General features: G+C 51.6%; 1 protein-coding gene across 1 annotated transcript in view; it reads left to right on the top strand.

The window, feature by feature from the left end:
* The first annotated feature begins 1,324 nt into the window (after positions 1-1,324).
* The window catches only part of LOC129047034 (serine/threonine-protein kinase PAK 3-like), a 22,911-nt gene continuing 2,733 nt past the window's right edge, over positions 1,325-21,502 (top strand). Inside the window, exon 1 of the mRNA XM_054517978.1 lies at positions 1,325-1,486. Coding sequence (XP_054373953.1) covers positions 1,325-1,486 — 162 coding nt within the window. The remainder of the gene's footprint in view (positions 1,487-21,502) is intronic.

Genomic DNA, 21,502 nt, shown 5'->3' with positions numbered 1-21,502 from the left:
TCTAAAGACCTTTTAAGTAAATTTTTTCGTATTTTTTAATGGACTGGTTAGTTACAAAGTACTAAACTCTTTCTTCAACGTTTAACTTTTATAAATTTGGATATTTTAGAATGTTTTTAATGTGATGGACACAACGTTGTTGTTAAAAGTTCTATGATATTAACAATTTTTACTTCTAAAAATCAACATAAAACTTAGAATTTGGATTTTTTTGTAGGTTGATAAAAGAGCGTCTGAACTGCAGTCTCTTTGTGTGGTTCATGACGGTGTGCTTGTTTTTTTGTCCATGGAATTTTTTGGGTGTTTCTGTGTATGATATAGTTTTATGGGTTTTGTGCGACTAACATGTAAAAAATGAAGCTCTTCTTCAAACTCACTAAATTCTCTACTGTCTTTATCTTCTTTCACAATTTTGTAAATCACAAGCTGTCTCTGAAATGCTTCTCTTTAATGTTACTAGAATTCTTTTGCTTTGTAATATTAACAGAGAACTCTCCCTTCCTGGTAGAAGAGACGTTGGTAGTAAGACTTTTTCCCTCTTCTTTCCTCCCTGCTTTTTCTTTGTTTGAGTCTGTGTTTTCAGGGGGCAGAGGGGGACCTGGGGATATGACTGGGAAATTGTTAAGGTTGCTGACGAGTTACGTCCAGGAGAATGAAGGTGACAACTTCCAACAGGCAAAGAATGAAGCTTCAGAGCACCAGGCTATGAATGCCGCCTACCGGCTTTAAAAGTAGCGTGGCTATCACTGGCCTACCAACCAAAATCACTGTGGCAGTGGAAAGGATTGAAATTCAGAATATCTGCTTGTACTGATACCTGTGCCCTTCCTGTAGGAATGGGCACCCTGTTGACCTAGTGACCAAAGTATCCATTGTGGCCTTCAAAAGGAAAAAAACCCAGAAGATTCTTTCCTCGATTAACAAAGACACCTCATAGGACCTGAGGGGCTTTACCTCACACTTAACGGTAGCCAATTGGACACGAACCAAAAAGTCCTGCCTAAGCAATTCACTAGAAAAAGAATGGAAGAAAGGAACTAATTGCTTTTGTGAGGTGTTTTACCAGAAGCATGAAAGTTTTGCATTTGGCTCGGGTTATCTATGTAAAGAGATTTGTTATTTTGTGTCTTATTAAAATGTCTGTTTCCAAAACTACCACAGAAGACATCCTGCTGATTTTATTGCAAGGTGACTGAGCTATATTGGGTGGTATATTTCTCTGAAGGCTCATAAGACCTGGCTTGAGGAGACTCATAAATCATCTTCCAACCGCTCTGTGGATGGAACTGTCCCTACTTTCAGGCTCTGTGATCCAAGGAGCACGATGGTAGATGCAGCCCAGAAGGGCAAGACGGAGTGCACCAGTGAGTGTGATATGGCATACGTGGGGCACATAGAAAGTGCAGCCCTGCACTGGTTTTTACTTCCAGAGCCTTTTTCTCTTATTAAAGTAGTTGCAGGAAGTTTGCTACGAAAATGTGAGAAGGCAAAAATAACGGCAGGTCTATCTTGGAAAGAAGATATGGAGCAGTGTGCTCAATTTAAAAGCTGTTAGGAATAGAAGGTACTTTAAGAATATCTTCTCTCTTGACACTTCTCTCTGTATGCTCTCTAGTTGCTTGGACATGGTGACAATGAAAGTATATGAAAATACTTGCACTGCTAATGTCAGATTGCACAGGGAAGAGGGTATGGCTGCAAATGTCTTCTGTCCTGCCACAACTATCAACAGAACTGCAGCTGGAAACGTTTTGCTGCAACCACAGACTCTTCCACTATTAAAAAGTTTGCTGATGCTATACATGTAGTTGAGAAGAAATGTGTGAATACCTAGTGTGTTTCAGTTAGCTGACAGACTTCAAAGATACTACTATGGCCAGCACTGGCTTTTTGTTGTAGGAATTTTTCTATGTGAGTAGCTGCGGGATGTTTTGAAAAGGTTTGGAATTTGCAAGATGCCACATAGACCTTGAGGGAAAGTGCATATCTCCAGGGAGCTGGATGCAGTTCAGTGGGTGTGACGTATGTGTTGAGCAGCAGATGGCTCAGAAAAGGTTCTAAAGGGAAAAGGCCAGGCTGCAATTGCCTTTTCTTTTGCACAGCAAACAATGAAATGCTTCTTCTTCCATCTCCATTGCATACCAGGATTACATTCTGTAAGCGCCCAAAGGCCAGGATCTACAGAGTAGCTTTTGACCACACTGTTCCCACACAAATGAGCATAGGCCAGAAAAGGGCTTGACTTTTTCCTGGGCACTGTAAAAGCTCATAGAAATAAAACAAGGACACACACCGAGCCCAGCTCAAAACCACTCCCAGGACACAGCAAAGTCGGAAACCCCCCTGCTCTGTAATCAACTGTCAGAACAAAAGATTTCTCTGATCTTCCCCTTCCAAGTGCTTACTCTTCTTTGCACCACGCTCAAAGAGCAAGACCAACTCCTCTGCTTTAACAAACCTTTTTCACTCTCCTAGAGGCTGGTAACAAACTTGAAAACATTTGCCAAAAAAACACCTGGCAAAATTGTCCATGGAGAAAACTCTTTGCTACCAACTATTTAAACTGCCCCCAGCAAACTATGAACAAACACACTCTTCTATTGCCGCTTTCCTTCTCAGTTCTAGATACCATCATAAGCCTTCAATCTTAGAGAGTCAGGATCCAAATGGAATGGCACAAGAGAATGTTCACGCACTAACGCTACAAGGAGAAAAACTCCACCTCTTGGCCTTTGCATTCCCACTGACAGTTCAACAACTCTAACTCAGAGGACTGACTATTGGGAAAAGCCTTTCAATTCACGTTGACCACCTAAAGTGCCCTCCAAACTTGCTTTCTTTGCCAAAGAGAGGAGCTAGAAGCCCATATTAAATGGCATCGCATTCTCCAAAATCCAAAATATCCAGGGCCTGATCCCGTACTAAGTAGTGAGAACACTGGTACTGGGCATTACCTGCCTGGTGCACGAGGTCAGCTGTACACTGAGACTCATTGTATCTGCTTACCTTCTCCAAAAGAAGTGTGCTGGCAGAATTTCAAGAGGGCTGCCTCTGAGAAGTGAGAAAGACATGCCAAATGGATTCTTTCAGGATGGAGACAGCCTTCCAAAGATGGATACTGGCCCTATGACTACATGAATTGAGTCAGTGCTTACAAACCAAAAATGCCAAGATAGCTGCTGCCGCCGTTGAGCTGCACGACACAGTTTCCTATCTGCACCTCTAACACTGGGGCTACCGGCTTCTTTCCTTCCCATGAGAAAGTATTGCTGTTCTCGTTCAGTAAGTTAGCAAGTGAAAGTGGCATACTACTTCAATAACTGACTGTGTCCAACAGTAGCTCGGACACAGAGGGACCAGGACAGACATGTCTGCTCGACTCTAGCTCCTCCACGGTACCATAAAATCTGTCCTACTAACATTGGCACCACATCTTTTATATGCCAAGAAAATGAGCCAATAGAATTTTCTTTGCCTCCAGTACCTTGACTAGTTTTCCTAGACTACTGTTGCTTTGTTTGCCTTCCTCATATCTGCCTTGCCTAGCCCTACAAACAACTTCCTGTCTTTGCTTTGTCTTGCCAACCCTCTTTGACTTGTCTTCCATGCAAGTAAGGCAATGAAAAGCAAGTGTATGCAATTGCAGGCAAGCCAGTGGAGAGGTTGGCAAGGCTGGCAGCATGAGAGGAAAGAAAATGGAATGGAAGGGAATGGAATGGAGGGAGAAGGCCCAGAAGATACATGCAAGTCTGGGCATAAGAAGGTAAGTCCAGTAATGGCTAGGCCAGGGAGAAAGAGGAAGGGCTAAGCAATGCAAGTCCCTTGGAGGAAAGAAGAAGCGAGGTGACAGGTGGGGCTTGGCCGTGTGACAGAATGCAAAACAAAGGAGGATCAACAGGACAAACAAGGAAATTTTTGGGTTACCAACACAAGGCAAGTGGCAGGTACATTCAAAGATTGCTGGTATACAAAAGCAACCAAGACCGACTGCTCTGTCTGGCTTTGATTCGCATGGGCCATCTCTACTCAGCACTTGAAACACTTGGGTTACGTGCTTTCCTTTGAATGCAAAAGAACTGTCATTCTGCTCCTGAAGCCCAAGGGTGAATCATTAATTTTTTTTCTAAAATTCAAGACATGTAAGGATAGATGTCAAAAAAAAGCTGTCAGGACTGATAGGTGTGCTTGCATGTGACCACCTCTGGGGATCCTCTCATATGCTCCTGAAACACTGGAGTCTTGAGGAAAAAAAAAAAGCTATTGAAAGCCTGGAGAGTTATAGGAGCAGCAGGCAGGGCAATGCAAGTTGAAGAAATTCCACAAAAAAAGAGGTGGTGAATTCCAGATGGGGGATTGGTGAGCAAGTTAATGCAAGGCAAGTAAAGAGTTTAAGGATGTTCTGGTTTGAAAAAAAAACCATTGAGAAACGCTAAGTCGGAAATTCAATTTTTTAGGAAAAGGGAAAAAAACGAAAATACATGGAATAATACAAAACAAAAACCACTGACCAGTGTCAGAATACAACTTGACACCCTGCTAGTTAAGGTGGTGGTAGCAGTCCAGATGAAATGGTCTTGTTGAAGTGGTGATTCTATAGAAAAACTCTGGTAGCACTTGTCCTCTGGAAACCAGTAGGTAAGGGCAGCTTGTTCTATCCCAAAGACCAGATTATATCGAGGTGGGGATGCTTAGCTCCTCCACCACTGGGTGGACCATCTCACAATTGCCTGGTATCATTCTAGGAGTCATGCAATGTGTCAATTAAACAGAAATGGCTCCTAGACGGAGTTATCTCTGAGTGATGTGGCAAGGCATTGATAGGCCCATTAACATGAGATAAGGAAAAAAATGCCCCTCCTAGTTTCAACCATCACTTGAGGATGGGAAGAGAATACATCTTTAAACTGTAACCTAAGACAGAGAGGAAGGCAAGAAGAGAGGGAGGCAAGGCAATGAGAATCCCAGAAAGAGAAGGAAATGAAGGATTTAAGCAGGACAAATGGGAAGGGAAAAAAGAATTGGTAAGCGAGTCAGTGAAAGGAACTGGAGTGGTAAGAAGGGCAAGGGAAAGATATACAGGGGCAGGAAGGCAAAGGAAAGGAATGGTAAGGAATTAAATGGAAATGCAAGATGGGGTAGGAGAGGGAAGTCAAGGTAGGGGAGGGATAAGCAACAAAATGGGTGTCGCAAAGGAAAACGCCATGTATGGCAGAGCTATGGAAACAGAGGTAGACAAATGAAAGTAGGAGAAAAATGAATGCAACTAAAGAAGGAAGGTTCAGGAAACGTTCAAGGAAGGATCAAGGAAGGTACAGGGAAGGAAAGGTTAAGGGAAGGTTCAGGGAAGAGAAGGTTAAGGGAAGGGAAGGTTCAGCGAAGGTTCAGGGAAGGGAAGGTTCAGCGAAGGTTCAGGGAAAGGAAAGGAAGGTTCAGGAAGGTTCAGGAAGGTTCAGGAAGGGAAGGGAAGGGAAGGTTCAGGGAAGGGAAGGTTCAGGGAAGTGAATGGAAAGGAATGTTCAGGGAAGGTTCAGGGAAGGGAATGTTCAGGGATGGTTCAGGGAAGGGAAGATTCAGGGAAGGTTCAGGGAAGGTTCAGGGAAGGTTCAGGGAAGGGAAGGTTCAGGGAAGGTTCAGGGAAGGTTCAGGGAAGGTTCAGGGAAGGTTCAGGGAAGGGAAGGTTCAGGCATTGTTGAGGGAAGGGAAGGTTCAGGGAAGGTTCAGGGAAGGGAAGGTTCAGAGAAGGGAAGGGAAGGTTCAGGGTAGGGAAGGGAAGGGATAGTTCAAGGAAGGGAACGGAAGGGAAGGTTCAGGGTAGGGATGGGAAGGGATGGTTCAAGGAAGGGAAGGTTTAGGGTCGGGAAGGGAAAGTGCAGGGATGGGAAGGGAAGGTTCAGGGCAACGAAGGGAAAGTTCAGGGAAGGGAAGGTTCAGGGAAGGGAAGGTTCAGGGAAGGGAAGGTTCAGGGAAGGTTCAGGGAAGGGAAGGTTCAGGGAAGGGAAGGTTCAGGGAAGGTTCAGAGAAGATTCATGGAAGGGAAGGTTCAGGGAAGGGAAGAGAAGAGAAGGGAAGGGAAGGGAAGGGAAGGGAAGGGAAGGGAAGGGAAGGGAAGGGAAGGGAAGGGAAGGTTGCAGGAAGGGAAGGGAAGGTTGCGGGAAGGTTGCGGGAAGGGAAGGGAAGGTTCCGGGAAGGGAAGGGAAGCTTCAGGGAAAGTTCAGGGATGGGAAGGTGCAGACAATGCTGAGGGAAGGAAAGGTTCAGGGAAGGGAAGGTTCAGGGAAGGGAAGTGAAGGTTCAGGGTAGGGAAGGGAAGGTTCAGGGAAGGTTCAGAGAAGGTTCAGGGAAGGGAAGGGAAGGGAAGGGAAGGGAAGGGAAGGGAAGGGAAGGGAAGGGAAGGGAAGGGAAGGGAAGGGAAGGGAAGGGAAGGGAAGGGAAGGGAAGGGAAGGGAAGGGAAGGGAAGGGAAGGGAAGGGAAGGGAAGGGAAGGGAAGGGAAGGGAAGGGAAGGGAAGGGAAGGGAAGGGAAGGGAAGGGAAGGGAAGGGAAGGGAAAGTTCAGGGATGGGAAGGTGCAGACAATGCTGAGGGAAGGAAAGGTTCAGGGAAGGGAAGGTTCAGGGAAGGGAAGGGAAGGGTTTGTACAAGGAAAGGAAGGTTCAGGGAAGGGAAGGGTAGGGAAGGGAAGGTACATGGAAGGAAAGGGCCGGTTCAGGGAAGGGAAGGGAAGGTTAAGGGAAGGGAAGGGAAGGGAAGGTTCAGGGAAGGGAAGGGAAGGTTTAGGGAAGGTTCAGGGAAGGTTCAGGGAAGGTTCAGGGAAGGTTCAGGGAAGGGAAGGTTCAGGGAAGGGAAGGGAAGGGAAGGGAAGGGAAGGGAAGGGAAGGGAAGGGAAGGGAAGGGAAGGGAAGGGAAGGGAAGGGAAGGGAAGGGAAGGGAAGGGAAGGGAAGGGAAGGGAAGGGAAGGGAAGGGAAGGGAAGGGAAGGGAAGGGAAGGGAAGGGAAGGGAAGGGAAGGGAAGGGAAGGGAAGGGAAGGGAAGGGATGCTTCAAGGAAGGGAAGGTTCAGGGAAGGGTCAGGGAAGGGAATGTTTAGGGATGCTTCAGGGAAGGGAAGATTCAGGGAAGAGAAGGGAAGGTTCAGGGAAGGTTCAGGGAATGGAAGGGAAGGGAAGGGAAGGTTCAGGGTAGGGAAAGGAAGGGATAGTTCAAGGAAGGGAACGGAAGGGAAGGTTCAGGGTAGGGATGGGAAGGGATGGTTCAAGGAAGGGAAGGTTTAGGGATGGGAAGGGAAAGTGCAGGGATGGGAAGGGAAGGTTCAGGGCAACGAAGGGAAGGTTCAGGGAGGGAAGGTTCAGGGAAGGGAAGGTTCAGGGAAGGTTCAGGGAAGGGAAGGTTCAGGGAAGGTTCAGGGAAGGGAAGGTTCAGGGAAGGGAAGGTTCAGGGAAGGGAAGGTTCAGGGAAGGTTAAGGGAAGGGAAGGGAAGGGAAGGAAAGGGAAGGGAAGGGAAGGGAAGGGAAGGGAAGGGAAGGGAAGGGAAGGGAAGGGAAGGGAAGGGAAGGGAAGGGAAGGGAAGGGAAGGGAAGGGAAGGGAAGGTTCAGGCATTGTTAAGGGAAGGGAAGGTTCAGGGAAGGTTGAGGGAATGGGCAGGTAAGGTTCAACGAAGGTTCTAGGAAAGTTCAGGAAAGGTTGAGGGAAGGGAATTTTGCGGGAAGAGAAGGGAAAGGAAAGGAAGGTTCAGGGCAGGGAAAGGAAGGTTCCGGAAAGGTTCAGGGAAGGCTCAGGGAAGGTTCAGGGAAGGTTCTGTGAAGGTTCAGGGAAGGTTCAGGGAAGGGAAGGGAAGGGAAGGGAAGGTTAAAGGAAAGGAAGGTTAAAGGAAGGGAGGGTTCAGGGAAGGTTCAGGGAAGGTAAAGGGAAAGTTCAAGGAAGTTTCAGGGAGGGAAGGGATCGGAAGGTTCAGGGAAGGTTCAGGGAAGGTTCAGAGAAGGCTCAGGGAAGGTTCAGGGAAGGTTCAGGGAAGGTTCAGGGAAGGTTCAGGGAAGGTTCAGAGAAGGTTCAGGGAAGGTTCAGGGAAGGTTCAGGGAAGGGAAGGGAAGGGAAGGGAAGGGAAGGGAAGGGAAGGGAAGGGAAGGTTGCAGGAAGGGAAGGGAAGGTTGCGGGAAGGGAAGGGAAGGGAAGCTTCCGGGAAGGGAAGGGAAGCTTCAGGGAAAGTTCAGGGATGGGAAGGTGCAGACAATGCTGAGGGAAGGAAAGGTTCAGGGAAGGGAAGGTTCAGGGAAGGGAAGTGAAGGTTCAGGGTAGGGAAGGGAAGGTTCAGGGAAGGGAAGGTTCAGGGAAGGGAAGGTTCAGGGAAGGGAAGGTTCAGGGAAGGGAAGGTTCAGGGAAGGGAAGGTTCAGGGAAGGGAAGGGAAGGGAAGGGAAGGGAAGGGAAGGGAAGGGAAGGGAAGGGAAGCTTCAGGGAAAGTTCAGGGATGGGAAGCTGCAGACAATGCTGAGGGAAGGAAAGGTTCAGGGAAGGGAAGGTTCAGGGAAGGGAAGGGAAGGGTTTGTACAAGGAAAGGAAGGTTCAGGGAAGGGAAGGGTAGGTTCAAAGAAGGGAAGGTGCAAGGAACGGAAGGGAAGTTTCAGGGAACGGAAGCGAAGGTTCAGTGTAGGTTCAGGGAAGGTTCAGGGAAGGGAAGGGAAGGTACATGGAAGGAAAGGGCCGGTTCCGGGAAGGGAAGGGAAGGTTAAGGGAAGGGAAGGGAAGGGAAGGTTAAGGGAAGGGAAGGGAAGGTTTAGGGAAGGTTCAGGGAAGGTTCAGGGAAGGTTCAGGGAAGGTTCAGTGAAGGTTCAGGGAAGGGAAGGTTCAGGGAAGGGAAGGTTCAGGGCAGGTTCAGGGAAGGTTCAGGGAAGGTTCAGGGAAGGTTCAGGGAAGGTTCAGGGAAGGTTCAGGGAAGGGAAGGGAAGGGAAGGGAAGGGAAGGGAAGGGAAGGGAAGGGAAGGGAAGGGAAGGGAAGGGAAGGGAAGGGAAGGGATGCTTCAAGGAAGGGAAGGTTCAGGGAAGGTTCAGGGAAGGGAATGTTCAGGGATGCTTCAGGGAAGGGAAGATTCAGGGAAGAGAAGGGAAGGTTCAGGGAAGGTTCAGGGAATGGAAGGGAAGGGAAGGGAAGGTTCAGGGTAGGGAAAGGAAGGGATAGTTCAAGGAAGGGAACGGAAGGGAAGGTTCAGGGTAGGGATGGGAAGGGATGGTTCAAGGAAGGGAAGGTTTAGGGATGGGAAGGGAAAGTGCAGGGATGGGAAGGGAAGGTTCAGGGCAACGAAGGGAAGGTTCAGGGAGGGAAGGTTCAGGGAAGGGAAGGTTCAGGGAATGTTCAGGGAAGGGAAGGTTCAGGGAAGGTTCAGGGAAGGGAAGGTTCAGGGAAGGGAAGGTTCAGGGAAGGGAAGGTGCAGGGAAGGGAAGGTTCAGGGAAGGTTAAGGGAAGGGAAGGGAAGGGAAGGGAAGGGAAGGGAAGGGAAGGGAAGGGAAGGGAAGGGAAGGGAAGGGAAGGGAAGGGAAGGGAAGGTTCAGGCATTGTTAAGGGAAGGGAAGGTTCAGGGAAGGTTGAGGGAAGGTTGAGGGAATGGGCAGGGAAGGTTCAACGAAGGTTCTAGGAAAGTTCAGGAAAGGTTGAGGGAAGGGAATTTTGCGGGAAGAGAAGGGAAAGGAAAGGAAGGTTCAGGGAAGGGAAGGTTCCGGAAAGGTTCAGGGAAGGTTCAGGGAAGGTTCAGGGAAGGGAAGATTCAGGGAAGAGAAGGGAATGTTCAGGCAAAGTTCAGGGACGGGAAGGTTCCGGGAAGGTTCAGGGTAGGGAAGGTTCAGAGAAGGGAAAGGAAGGTTCAGGGTAGGGATGGGAAGGGATGGTTCAAGGAAGGGAAGGTTTAGGGTCGGGAAGGGAAAGTGCAGGGATGGGAAGGGAAGGTTCAGGGCAACGAAGGGAAAGTTCAGGGAAGGGAAGGTTCAGGGAAGGGAAGGTTCAGGGAAGGTTCAGGGAAGGGAAGGTTCAGGGAATGGAAGGTTCAGGGAAGGGAAGGTTCAGGGAAGGTTCAGAGAAGATTCATGGAAGGGAAGGTTCAGGGAAGGTTCAGGGAAGGTTCAGGGAAGGTTCAGGGAAGGGAAGAGAAGAGAAGAGAAGGGAAGGGAAGGGAAGGGAAGGGGAGGGAAGGGAAGGGAAGGGAAGGGAAGGGAAGGGAAGGGAAGGGAAGGGAAGGGAAGGGAAGGGAAGGGAAGGGAAGGGAAGGGAAGGGAAGGGAAGGGAAGGGAAGGGAAGGGAAGGGAAGGGAAGGGAAGGGAAGGGAAGGGAAGGGAAGGGATGGGAAGGTTCAGGCATTGTTAAGGGAAGGGAAGGTTCAGGGAAGGTTGAGGGAATGGGCAGGTAAGGTTCAACGAAGGTTCTAGGAAAGTTCAGGAAAGGTTGAGGGAAGGGAATTTTGCGGGAAGAGAAGGGAAAGGAAAGGAAGGCTCAGGGCAGGGAAAGGAAGGTTCCGGAAAGGTTCAGGGAAGGCTCAGGGAAGGTTCAGGGAAGGTTCAGGGAAGGTTCTGTGAAGGTTCAGGGAAGGTTCAGGGAAGTGAAGGTTCAGGGAAGGTTCAGAGAAGTTTCAGGAAAGGGAAGGGAAGGGAAGGGAAGGTTAAAGGAAAGGAAGGTTAAAGGAAAGGAAGGTTCAGGGAGGGAAGGTTCAGGGAAGGTAAAGGGAAAGTTCAAGGAAGGTTCAGGGAGGGAAGGGATCGGAAGGTTCAGGGAAGGTTCAGGGAAGGTTCAGGGAAGGTTCAGGGAAGTTTCAGGGAAGGTTCAGGGAAGGTTCAGGGAAGGTTCAGGGAAGGTTCAGGGAAGGTTCAGGGAAGGGAAGGTTCAGGGAAGGTTCAGGGAAGGTTCAGGGAAGGGAAGGTTCAGGGAAGGTTCAGGGAAGGTTCAGGGAAGGTTCAGGGAAGGTTCAGGGAAGGTTCAGGGAAGGTTCAGGGAAGGTTCAGGGAAGGTTCAGGGAAGGTTCAGGGAAGGGAAGGGAAGGGAAGGGAAGGGAAGGGAAGGGAAGGGAAGGGAAGGGAAGGGAAGGGAAGGGAAGGGAAGGGAAGGGAAGGGAAGGGAAGGGAATGGAAGGGACGGGAAGGGACGGGAAGTTTCGAGAAGGTTCGGGAAGGTTCGGGAAGGGAAGGGAAGCGAAGGGAAGGGAAGGGAAGGTAAGGTTCAGGGAAGGGAAGGGAAGGTTCAGCGAAGCGAAGGTTCAGGGAAGGTTCAGGGAAGGTTCAGGGAAGGTTCAGGGAAGGGAAGGTTCAGGGAAGGGAAGGTTCAGGGAAGGGAAGGTTCAGGGAAGGTTCAGGGAAGGGAAGGGAAGGGAAGGGAAGGTTCAGGGAAGGTTCAGGGAAGGGAAGGTTCAGGGAAGGGAAGGGAAGGGAAGGGAAGGGAAGGGAAGGGAAGGGAAGGGATGCTTCAAGGAAGGGAAGGTTCAGGGAAGGGTCAGGGAAGGGAATGTTTAGGGATGCTTCAGGGAAGGGAAGATTCAGGGAAGAGAAGGGAAGGTTCAGGGAAAGTTCAGGGAATGGAAGGGAAGGGAAGGGAAGGTTCAGGGTAGGGAAAGGAAGGGATAGTTCAAGGAAGGGAACGGAAGGGAAGGTTCAGGGTAGGGATGGGAAGGGATGGTTCAAGGAAGGGAAGGTTTAGGGATGGGAAGGGAAAGTGCAGGGATGGGAAGGGAAGGTTCAGGGCAACGAAGGGAAGGTTCAGGGAAGGTTCAGGGAAGGGAAGGTTCAGGGAAGGTTCAGGGAAGGGAAGGTTCAGGGAAGGTTCAGGGAAGGGAAGGTTCAGGGAAGGGAAGGTTCAGGGAAGGGAAGGTTCAGGGAAGGTTAAGGGAAGGGAAGGGAAGGGAAGGAAAGGGAAGGGAAGGGAAGGGAAGGGAAGGGAAGGGAAGGGAAGGGAAGGGAAGGGAAGGGAAGGGAAGGGAAGGGAAGGGAAGGGAAGGGAAGGGAAGGGAAGGGAAGGGAAGGGAAGGTTCAGGCATTGTTAAGGGAAGGGAAGGTTCAGGGAAGGTTGAGGGAATGGGCAGGTAAGGTTCAACGAAGGTTCTAGGAAAGTTCAGGAAAGGTTGAGGGAAGGGAATTTTGCGGGAAGAGAAGGGAAAGGAAAGGAAGGTTCAGGGCAGGGAAAGGAAGGTTCCGGAAAGGTTCAGGGAAGGCTCAGGGAAGGTTCAGGGAAGGTTCTGTGAAGGTTCAGGGAAGGTTCAGGGAAGGGAAGGGAAGGGAAGGGAAGGTTAAAGGAAAGGAAGGTTAAAGGAAGGGAGGGTTCAGGGAAGGTTCAGGGAAGGTAAAGGGAAAGTTCAAGGAAGTTTCAGGGAGGGAAGGGATCGGAAGGTTCAGGGAAGGTTCAGGGAAGGTTCAGAGAAGGCTCAGGGAAGGTTCAGGGAAGGTTCAGGGAAGGTTCAGGGAAGGTTCAGGGAAGGTTCAGAGAAGGTTCAGGGAAGGTTCAGGGAAGGTTCAGGGAAGGGAAGGGAAGGGAAGGGAAGGGAAGGGAAGGGAAGGGAAGGGAAGGTTGCAGGAAGGGAAGGGAAGGTTGCGGGAAGGGAAGGGAAGGGAAGCTTCCGGGAAGGGAAGGGAAGCTTCAGGGAAAGTTCAGGGATGGGAAGGTGCAGACAATGCTGAGGGAAGGAAAGGTTCAGGGAAGGGAAGGTTCAGGGAAGGGAAGTGAAGGTTCAGGGTAGGGAAGGGAAGGTTCAGGGAAGGGAAGGTTCAGGGAAGGGAAGGTTCAGGGAAGGGAAGGTTCAGGGAAGGGAAGGTTCAGGGAAGGGAAGGGAAGGGAAGGGAAGGGAAGGGAAGGGAAGGGAAGGGAAGGGAAGGGAAGGGAAGCTTCAGGGAAAGTTCAGGGATGGGAAGCTGCAGACAATGCTGAGGGAAGGAAAGGTTCAGGGAAGGGAAGGTTCAGGGAAGGGAAGGGAAGGGTTTGTACAAGGAAAGGAAGGTTCAGGGAAGGGAAGGGTAGGGAAGGGAAGGTACATGGAAGGAAAGGGCCGGTTCAGGGAAGGGAAGGGAAGGTTAAGGGAAGGGAAGGGAAGGGAAGGTTCAGGGAAGGGAAGGGAAGGTTTAGGGAAGGTTCAGGGAAGGTTCAGGGAAGGTTCAGGGAAGGGAAGGGAAGGGAAGGGAAGGGAAGGGAAGAGAAGGGAAGGGAAGGGAAGGGAAGGGAAGGGAAGGGAAGGGAAGGGAAGGGAAGGGAAGGGAAGGGAAGGGAAGGGAAGGGAAGGGAAGGGAAGGGAAGGGAAGGGAAGGGAAGGGAAGGGAAGGGAAGGGATGCTTCAAGGAAGGGAAGGTTCAGGGAAGGGTCAGGGAAGGGAATGTTTAGGGATGCTTCAGGGAAGGGAAGATTCAGGGAAGAGAAGGGAAGGTTCAGGGAAGGTTCAGGGAATGGAAGGGAAGGGAAGGGAAGGTTCAGGGTAGGGAAAGGAAGGGATAGTTCAAGGAAGGGAACGGAAGGGAAGGTTCAGGGTAGGGATGGGAAGGGATGGTTCAAGGAAGGGAAGGTTTAGGGATGGGAAGGGAAAGTGCAGGGATGGGAAGGGAAGGTTCAGGGCAACGAAGGGAAGGTTCAGGGAGGGAAGGTTCAGGGAAGGGAAGGTTCAGGGAAGGTTCAGGGAAGGGAAGGTTCAGGGAAGGTTCAGGGAAGGGAAGGTTCAGGGAAGGGAAGGTTCAGGGAAGGGAAGGTTCAGGGAAGGTTAAGGGAAGGGAAGGGAAGGGAAGGAAAGGGAAGGGAAGGGAAGGGAAGGGAAGGGAAGGGAAGGGAAGGGAAGGGAAGGGAAGGGAAGGGAAGGGAAGGGAAGGGAAGGGAAGGGAAGGGAAGGGAAGGGAAGGTTCAGGCATTGTTAAGGGAAGGGAAGGTTCAGGGAAGGTTGAGGGAATGGGCAGGTAAGGTTCAACGAAGGTTCTAGGAAAGTTCAGGAAAGGTTGAGGGAAGGGAATTTTGCGGGAAGAGAAGGGAAAGGAAAGGAAGGTTCAGGGCAGGGAAAGGAAGGTTCCGGAAAGGTTCAGGGAAGGCTCAGGGAAGGTTCAGGGAAGGTTCTGTGAAGGTTCAGGGAAGGTTCAGGGAAGGGAAGGGAAGGGAAGGGAAGGTTAAAGGAAAGGAAGGTTAAAGGAAGGGAGGGTTCAGGGAAGGTTCAGGGAAGGTAAAGGGAAAGTTCAAGGAAGTTTCAGGGAGGGAAGGGATCGGAAGGTTCAGGGAAGGTTCAGGGAAGGTTCAGAGAAGGCTCAGGGAAGGTTCAGGGAAGGTTCAGGGAAGGTTCAGGGAAGGTTCAGGGAAGGTTCAGAGAAGGTTCAGGGAAGGTTCAGGGAAGGTTCAGGGAAGGGAAGGGAAGGGAAGGGAAGGGAAGGGAAGGGAAGGGAAGGGAAGGTTGCAGGAAGGGAAGGGAAGGTTGCGGGAAGGGAAGGGAAGGGAAGCTTCCGGGAAGGGAAGGGAAGCTTCAGGGAAAGTTCAGGGATGGGAAGGTGCAGACAATGCTGAGGGAAGGAAAGGTTCAGGGAAGGGAAGGTTCAGGGAAGGGAAGTGAAGGTTCAGGGTAGGGAAGGGAAGGTTCAGGGAAGGGAAGGTTCAGGGAAGGGAAGGTTCAGGGAAGGGAAGGTTCAGGGAAGGGAAGGGAAGGGAAGGGAAGGGAAGGGAAGGGAAGGGAAGGGAAGGGAAGGGAAGGGAAGGGAAGCTTCAGGGAAAGTTCAGGGATGGGAAGCTGCAGACAATGCTGAGGGAAGGAAAGGTTCAGGGAAGGGAAGGTTCAGGGAAGGGAAGGGAAGGGTTTGTACAAGGAAAGGAAGGTTCAGGGAAGGGAAGGGTAGGTTCAAAGAAGGGAAGGTGCAAGGAACGGAAGGGAAGTTTCAGGGAACGGAAGCGAAGGTTCAGTGTAGGTTCAGGGAAGGTTCAGGGAAGGGAAGGGAAGGTACATGGAAGGAAAGGGCCGGTTCCGGGAAGGGAAGGGAAGGTTAAGGGAAGGGAAGGGAAGGGAAGGTTAAGGGAAGGGAAGGGAAGGTTTAGGGAAGGTTCAGGGAAGGTTCAGGGAAGGTTCAGGGAAGGTTCAGTGAAGGTTCAGGGAAGGGAAGGTTCAGGGAAGGGAAGGTTCAGGGCAGGTTCAGGGAAGGTTCAGGGAAGGTTCAGGGAAGGTTCAGGGAAGGTTCAGGGAAGGTTCAGGGAAGGGAAGGGAAGGGAAGGGAAGGGAAGGGAAGGGAAGGGAAGGGAAGGGAAGGGAAGGGAAGGGAAGGGAAGGGAAGGGAAGGGAAGGGAAGGGAAGGGAAGGGAAGGGAAGGGATGCTTCAAGGAAGGGAAGGTTCAGGGAAGGTTCAGGGAAGGGAATGTTCAGGGATGCTTCAGGGAAGGGAAGATTCAGGGAAGAGAAGGGAAGGTTCAGGGAAGGTTCAGGGAATGGAAGGGAAGGGAAGGGAAGGTTCAGGGTAGGGAAAGGAAGGGATAGTTCAAGGAAGGGAACGGAAGGGAAGGTTCAGGGTAGGGATGGGAAGGGATGGTTCAAGGAAGGGAAGGTTTAGGGATGGGAAGGGAAAGTGCAGGGATGGGAAGGGAAGGTTCAGGGCAACGAAGGGAAGGTTCAGGGAGGGAAGGTTCAGGGAAGGGAAGGTTCAGGGAATGTTCAGGGAAGGGAAGGTTCAGGGAAGGTTCAGGGAAGGGAAGGTTCAGGGAAGGGAAGGTTCAGGGAAGGGAAGGTGCAGGGAAGGGAAGGTTCAGGGAAGGTTAAGGGAAGGGAAGGGAAGGGAAGGGAAGGGAAGGGAAGGGAAGGGAAGGGAAGGGAAGGGAAGGGAAGGTTCAGGCATTGTTAAGGGAAGGGAAGGTTCAGGGAAGGTTGAGGGAAGGTTGAGGGAATGGGCAGGGAAGGTTCAACGAAGGTTCTAGGAAAGTTCAGGAAAGGTTGAGGGAAGGGAATTTTGCGGGAAGAGAAGGGAAAGGAAAGGAAGGTTCAGGGAAGGGAAGGTTCCGGAAAGGTTCAGGGAAGGTTCAGGGAAGGTTCAGGGAAGGGAAGATTCAGGGAAGAGAAGGGAATGTTCAGGCAAAGTTCAGGGACGGGAAGGTTCCGGGAAGGTTCAGGGTAGGGAAGGTTCAGAGAAGGGAAAGGAAGGTTCAGGGTAGGGATGGGAAGGGATGGTTCAAGGAAGGGAAGGTTTAGGGTCGGGAAGGGAAAGTGCAGGGATGGGAAGGGAAGGTTCAGGGCAACGAAGGGAAAGTTCAGGGAAGGGAAGGTTCAGGGAAGGGAAGGTTCAGGGAAGGTTCAGGGAAGGGAAGGTTCAGGGAATGGAAGGTTCAGGGAAGGGAAGGTTCAGGGAAGGTTCAGAGAAGATTCATGGAAGGGAAGGTTCAGGGAAGGTTCAGGGAAGTTCAGGGAAGGTTCAGGGAAGGGAAGAGAAGAGAAGAGAAGGGAAGGGAAGGGAAGGGAAGGGGAGGGAAGGGAAGGGAAGGGAAGGGAAGGGAAGGGAAGGGAAGGGAAGGGAAGGGAAGGGAAGGGAAGGGAAGGGAAGGGAAGGGAAGGGAAGGGAAGGGAAGGGAAGGGAAGGGAAGGGAAGGGAAGGGAAGGGATGGGAAGGTTCAGGCATTGTTAAGGGAAGGGAAGGTTCAGGGAAGGTTGAGGGAATGGGCAGGTAAGGTTCAACGAAGGTTCTAGGAAAGTTCAGGAAAGGTTGAGGGAAGGGAATTTTGCGGGAAGAGAAGGGAAAGGAAAGGAAGGCTCAGGGCAGGGAAAGGAAGGTTCCGGAAAGGTTCAGGGAAGGCTCAGGGAAGGTTCAGGGAAGGTTCAGGGAAGGTTCTGTGAAGGTTCAGGGAAGGTTCAGGGAAGTGAAGGTTCAGGGAAGGTTCAGAGAAGTTTCAGGAAAGGGAAGGGAAGGGAAGGGAAGGTTAAAGGAAAGGAAGGTTAAAGGAAAGGAAGGTTCAGGGAGGGAAGGTTCAGGGAAGGTAAAGGGAAAGTTCAAGGAAGGTTCAGGGAGGGAAGGGATCGGAAGGTTCAGGGAAGGTTCAGGGAAGGTTCAGGGAAGGTTCAGGGAAGTTTCAGGGAAGGTTCAGGGAAGGTTCAGGGAAGGTTCAGGGAAGGTTCAGGGAAGGTTCAGGGAAGGGAAGGTTCAGGGAAGGTTCAGGGAAGGTTCAGGGAAGGGAAGGTTCAGGGAAGGTTCAGGGAAGGTTCAGGGAAGGTTCAGGGAAGGTTCAGGGAAGGTTCAGGGAAGGTTCAGGGAAGGTTCAGGGAAGGTTCAGGGAAGGTTCAGGGAAGGGAAGGGAAGGGAAGGGAAGGGAAGGGAAGGGAAGGGAAGGGAAGGGAAGGGAAGGGAAGGGAAGGGAAGGGAAGGGAAGGGAAGGGAAGGGAAGGGAATGGAAGGGACGGGAAGGGACGGGAAGTTTCGAGAAGGTTCGGGAAGGTTCGGGAAGGGAAGGGAAGCGAAGGGAAGGGAAGGGAAGGTAAGGTTCAGGGAAGGGAAGGGAAGGTTCAGCGAAGCGAAGGTTCAGGGAAGGTTCAGGGAAGGTTCAGGGAAGGTTCAGGGAAGGGAAGGTTCAGGGAAGGGAAGGTTCAGGGAAGGGAAGGTTCAGGGAAGGTTCAGGGAAGGGAAGGGAAGGGAAGGGAAGGTTCAGGGAAGGTTCAGGGAAGGGAAGGTTCAGGGAAGGGAAGGGAAGGGAAGGGAAGGGAAGGGAAGGGAAGGGAAGGGAAGGGATGCTTCAAGGAAGGGAAGGTTCAGGGAAGGGTCAGGGAAGGGAATGTTTAGGGATGCTTCAGGGAAGGGAAGATTCAGGGAAGAGAAGGGAAGGTTCAGGGAAAGTTCAGGGAATGGAAGGGAAGGGAAGGGAAGGTTCAGGGTAGGGAAAGGAAGGGATAGTTCAAGGAAGGGAACGGAAGGGAAGGTTCAGGGTAGGGATGGGAAGGGATGGTTCAAGGAAGGGAAGGTTTAGGGATGGGAAGGGAAAGTGCAGGGATGGGAAGGGAAGGTTCAGGGCAACGAAGGGAAGGTTCAGGGAGGGAAGGTTCAGGGAAGGGAAGGTTCAGGGAAGGTTCAGGGAAGGGAAGGTTCAGGGAAGGTTCAGGGAAGGGAAGGTTCAGGGAAGGGAAGGTTCAGGGAAGGGAAGGTTCAGGGAAGGTTAAGGGAAGGGAAGGGAAGGGAAGGAAAGGGAAGGGAAGGGAAGGGAAGGGAAGGGAAGGGAAGGGAAGGGAAGGGAAGGGAAGGGAAGGGAAGGGAAGGGAAGGGAAGGGAAGGGAAGGGAAGGTTCAGGCATTGTTAAGGGAAGGGAAGGTTCAGGGAAGGTTGAGGGAATGGGCAGGTAAGGTTCAACGAAGGTTCTAGGAAAGTTCAGGAAAGGTTGAGGGAAGGGAATTTTGCGGGAAGAGAAGGGAAAGGAAAGGAAGGTTCAGGGCAGGGAAAGGAAGGTTCCGGAAAGGTTCAGGGAAGGCTCAGGGAAGGTTCAGGGAAGGTTCTGTGAAGGTTCAGGGAAGGTTCAGGGAAGGGAAGGGAAGGGAAGGGAAGGTTAAAGGAAAGGAAGGTTAAAGGAAGGGAGGGTTCAGGGAAGGTTCAGGGAAGGTAAAGGGAAAGTTCAAGGAAGTTTCAGGGAGGGAAGGGATCGGAAGGTTCAGGGAAGGTTCAGGGAAGGTTCAGAGAAGGCTCAGGGAAGGTTCAGGGAAGGTTCAGGGAAGGTTCAGGGAAGGTTCAGGGAAGGTTCAGAGAAGGTTCAGGGAAGGTTCAGGGAAGGTTCAGGGAAGGGAAGGGAAGGGAAGGGAAGGGAAGGGAAGGGAAGGGAAGGGAAGGGAAGGGAAGGGAAGGGAAGGTTGCAGGAAGGGAAGGGAAGGTTGCGGGAAGGGAAGGGAAGGGAAGCTTCCGGGAAGGGAAGGGAAGCTTCAGGGAAAGTTCAGGGATGGGAAGGTGCAGACAATGCTGAGGGAAGGAAAGGTTCAGGGAAGGGAAGGTTCAGGGAAGGGAAGTGAAGGTTCAGGGTAGGGAAGGGAAGGTTCAGGGAAGGGAAGGTTCAGGGAAGGGAAGGTTCAGGGAAGGGAAGGTTCAGGGAAGGGAAGGTTCAGGGAAGGGAAGGTTCAGGGAAGGGAAGGGAAGGGAAGGGAAGGGAAGGGAAGGGAAGGGAAGGGAAGCTTCAGGGAAAGTTCAGGGATGGGAAGCTGCAGACAATGCTGAGGGAAGGAAAGGTTCAGGGAAGGGAAGGTTCAGGGAAGGGAAGGGAAGGGTTTGTACAAGGAAAGGAAGGTTCAGGGAAGGGAAGGGTAGGTTCAAAGAAGGGAAGGTGCAAGGAACGGAAGGGAAGTTTCAGGGAACGGAAGCGAAGGTTCAGTGTAGGTTCAGGGAAGGTTCAGGGAAGGGAAGGGAAGGTACATGGAAGGAAAGGGCCGGTTCCGGGAAGGGAAGGGAAGGTTAAGGGAAGGGAAGGGAAGGGAAGGTTAAGGGAAGGGAAGGGAAGGTTTAGGGAAGGTTCAGGGAAGGTTCAGGGAAGGTTCAGGGAAGGTTCAGTGAAGGTTCAGGGAAGGGAAGGTTCAGGGAAGGGAAGGTTCAGGGAAGGTTCAGGGAAGGTTCAGGGAAGGTTCAGGGAAGGTTCAGGGAAGGTTCAGGGAAGGTTCAGGGAAGGTTCAGGGAAGGTTCAGGGAAGGGAAGGGAAGGGAAGGGAAGGGAAGGGAAGGGAAGGGAAGGGATGCTTCAAGGAAGGGAAGGTTCAGGGAAGGTTCAGGGAAGGGAATGTTCAGGGATGCTTCAGGGAAGGGAAGATTCAGGGAAGAGAAGGGAAGGTTCAGGGAAGGTTCAGGGAATGGAAGGGAAGGGAAGGGAAGGTTCAGGGTAGGGAAAGGAAGGGATAGTTCAAGGAAGGGAACGGAAGGGAAGGTTCAGGGTAGGGATGGGAAGGGATGGTTCAAGGAAGGGAAGGTTTAGGGATGGGAAGGGAAAGTGCAGGGATGGGAAGGGAAGGTTCAGGGCAACGAAGGGAAGGTTCAGGGAGGGAAGGTTCAGGGAAGGGAAGGTTCAGGGAATGTTCAGGGAAGGGAAGGTTCAGGGAAGGTTCAGGGAAGGGAAGGTTCAGGGAAGGGAAGGTTCAGGGAAGGGAAGGTGCAGGGAAGGGAAGGTTCAGGGAAGGTTAAGGGAAGGGAAGGGAAGGGAAGGGAAGGGAAGGGAAGGGAAGGGAAGGGAAGGGAAGGGAAGGGAAGGGAAGGGAAGGGAAGGGAAGGGAAGGTTCAGGCATTGTTAAGGGAAGGGAAGGTTCAGGGAAGGTTGAGGGAAGGTTGAGGGAATGGGCAGGGAAGGTTCAACGAAGGTTCTAGGAAAGTTCAGGAAAGGTTGAGGGAAGGGAATTTTGCGGGAAGAGAAGGGAAAGGAAAGGAAGGTTCAGGGAAGGGAAGGTTCCGGAAAGGTTCAGGGAAGGTTCAGGGAAGGTTCAGGGAAGGGAAGATTCAGGGAAGAGAAGGGAATGTTCAGGCAAAGTTCAGGGACGGGAAGGTTCCGGGAAGGTTCAGGGTAGGGAAGGTTCAGAGAAGGGAAAGGAAGGTTCAGGGTAGGGATGGGAAGGGATGGTTCAAGGAAGGGAAGGTTTAGGGTCGGGAAGGGAAAGTGCAGGGATGGGAAGGGAAGGTTCAGGGCAACGAAGGGAAAGTTCAGGGAAGGGAAGGTTCAGGGAAGGGAAGGTTCAGGGAAGGTTCAGGGAAGGGAAGGTTCAGGGAATGGAAGGTTCAGGGAAGGGAAGGTTCAGGGAAGGTTCAGAGAAGATTCATGGAAGGGAAGGTTCAGGGAAGGTTCAGGGAAGGTTCAGGGAAGGTTCAGGGAAGGGAAGAGAAGAGAAGAGAAGGGAAGGGAAGGGAAGGGAAGGGGAGGGAAGGGAAGGGAAGGGAAGGGAAGGGAAGGGAAGGGAAGGGAAGGGAAGGGAAGGGAAGGGAAGGGAAGGGAAGGGAAGGGAAGGGAAGGGAAGGGAAGGGAAGGGAAGGGAAGGGATGGGAAGGTTCAGGCATTGTTAAGGGAAGGGAAGGTTCAGGGAAGGTTGAGGGAATGGGCAGGTAAGGTTCAACGAAGGTTCTAGGAAAGTTCAGGAAAGGTTGAGGGAAGGGAATTTTGCGGGAAGAGAAGGGAAAGGAAAGGAAGGCTCAGGGCAGGGAAAGGAAGGTTCCGGAAAGGTTCAGGGAAGGCTCAGGGAAGGTTCAGGGAAGGTTCAGGGAAGGTTCTGTGAAGGTTCAGGGAGGTTCAGGGAAGTGAAGGTTCAGGGAGGTTCAGAGAAGTTTCAGGAAAGGGAAGGGAAGGGAAGGGAAGGTTAAAGGAAAAGGAAGGTTAAAGGAAAGGAAGGTTCAGGGAGGGAAGGTTCAGGGAAGGTAAAGGGAAAGTTCAAGGAAGGTTCAGGGAGGAAGGGGATCGGAAGGTTCAGGGAAGGTTCAGGAAGGTTCAGGGAAGGTTCAGGGAAGTTTCAGGGAAGGTTCAGGGAGGTTCAGGAAGGTTCAGGGAAGGTTCAGGGAAGTTCAGGAAGGGAAGGTTCAGGGAAGGTTCAGGGAAGGTTCAGGGAAGGGAAGGTTCAGGGAAGG

This window comes from Molothrus ater, chromosome Z (genome assembly GCF_012460135.2).
Source record: "Molothrus ater isolate BHLD 08-10-18 breed brown headed cowbird chromosome Z, BPBGC_Mater_1.1, whole genome shotgun sequence".
Classification (NCBI taxonomy): Eukaryota; Metazoa; Chordata; class Aves; order Passeriformes; family Icteridae; genus Molothrus; species Molothrus ater.
This window is presented reverse-complemented; position numbering and strand designations above follow the sequence as displayed.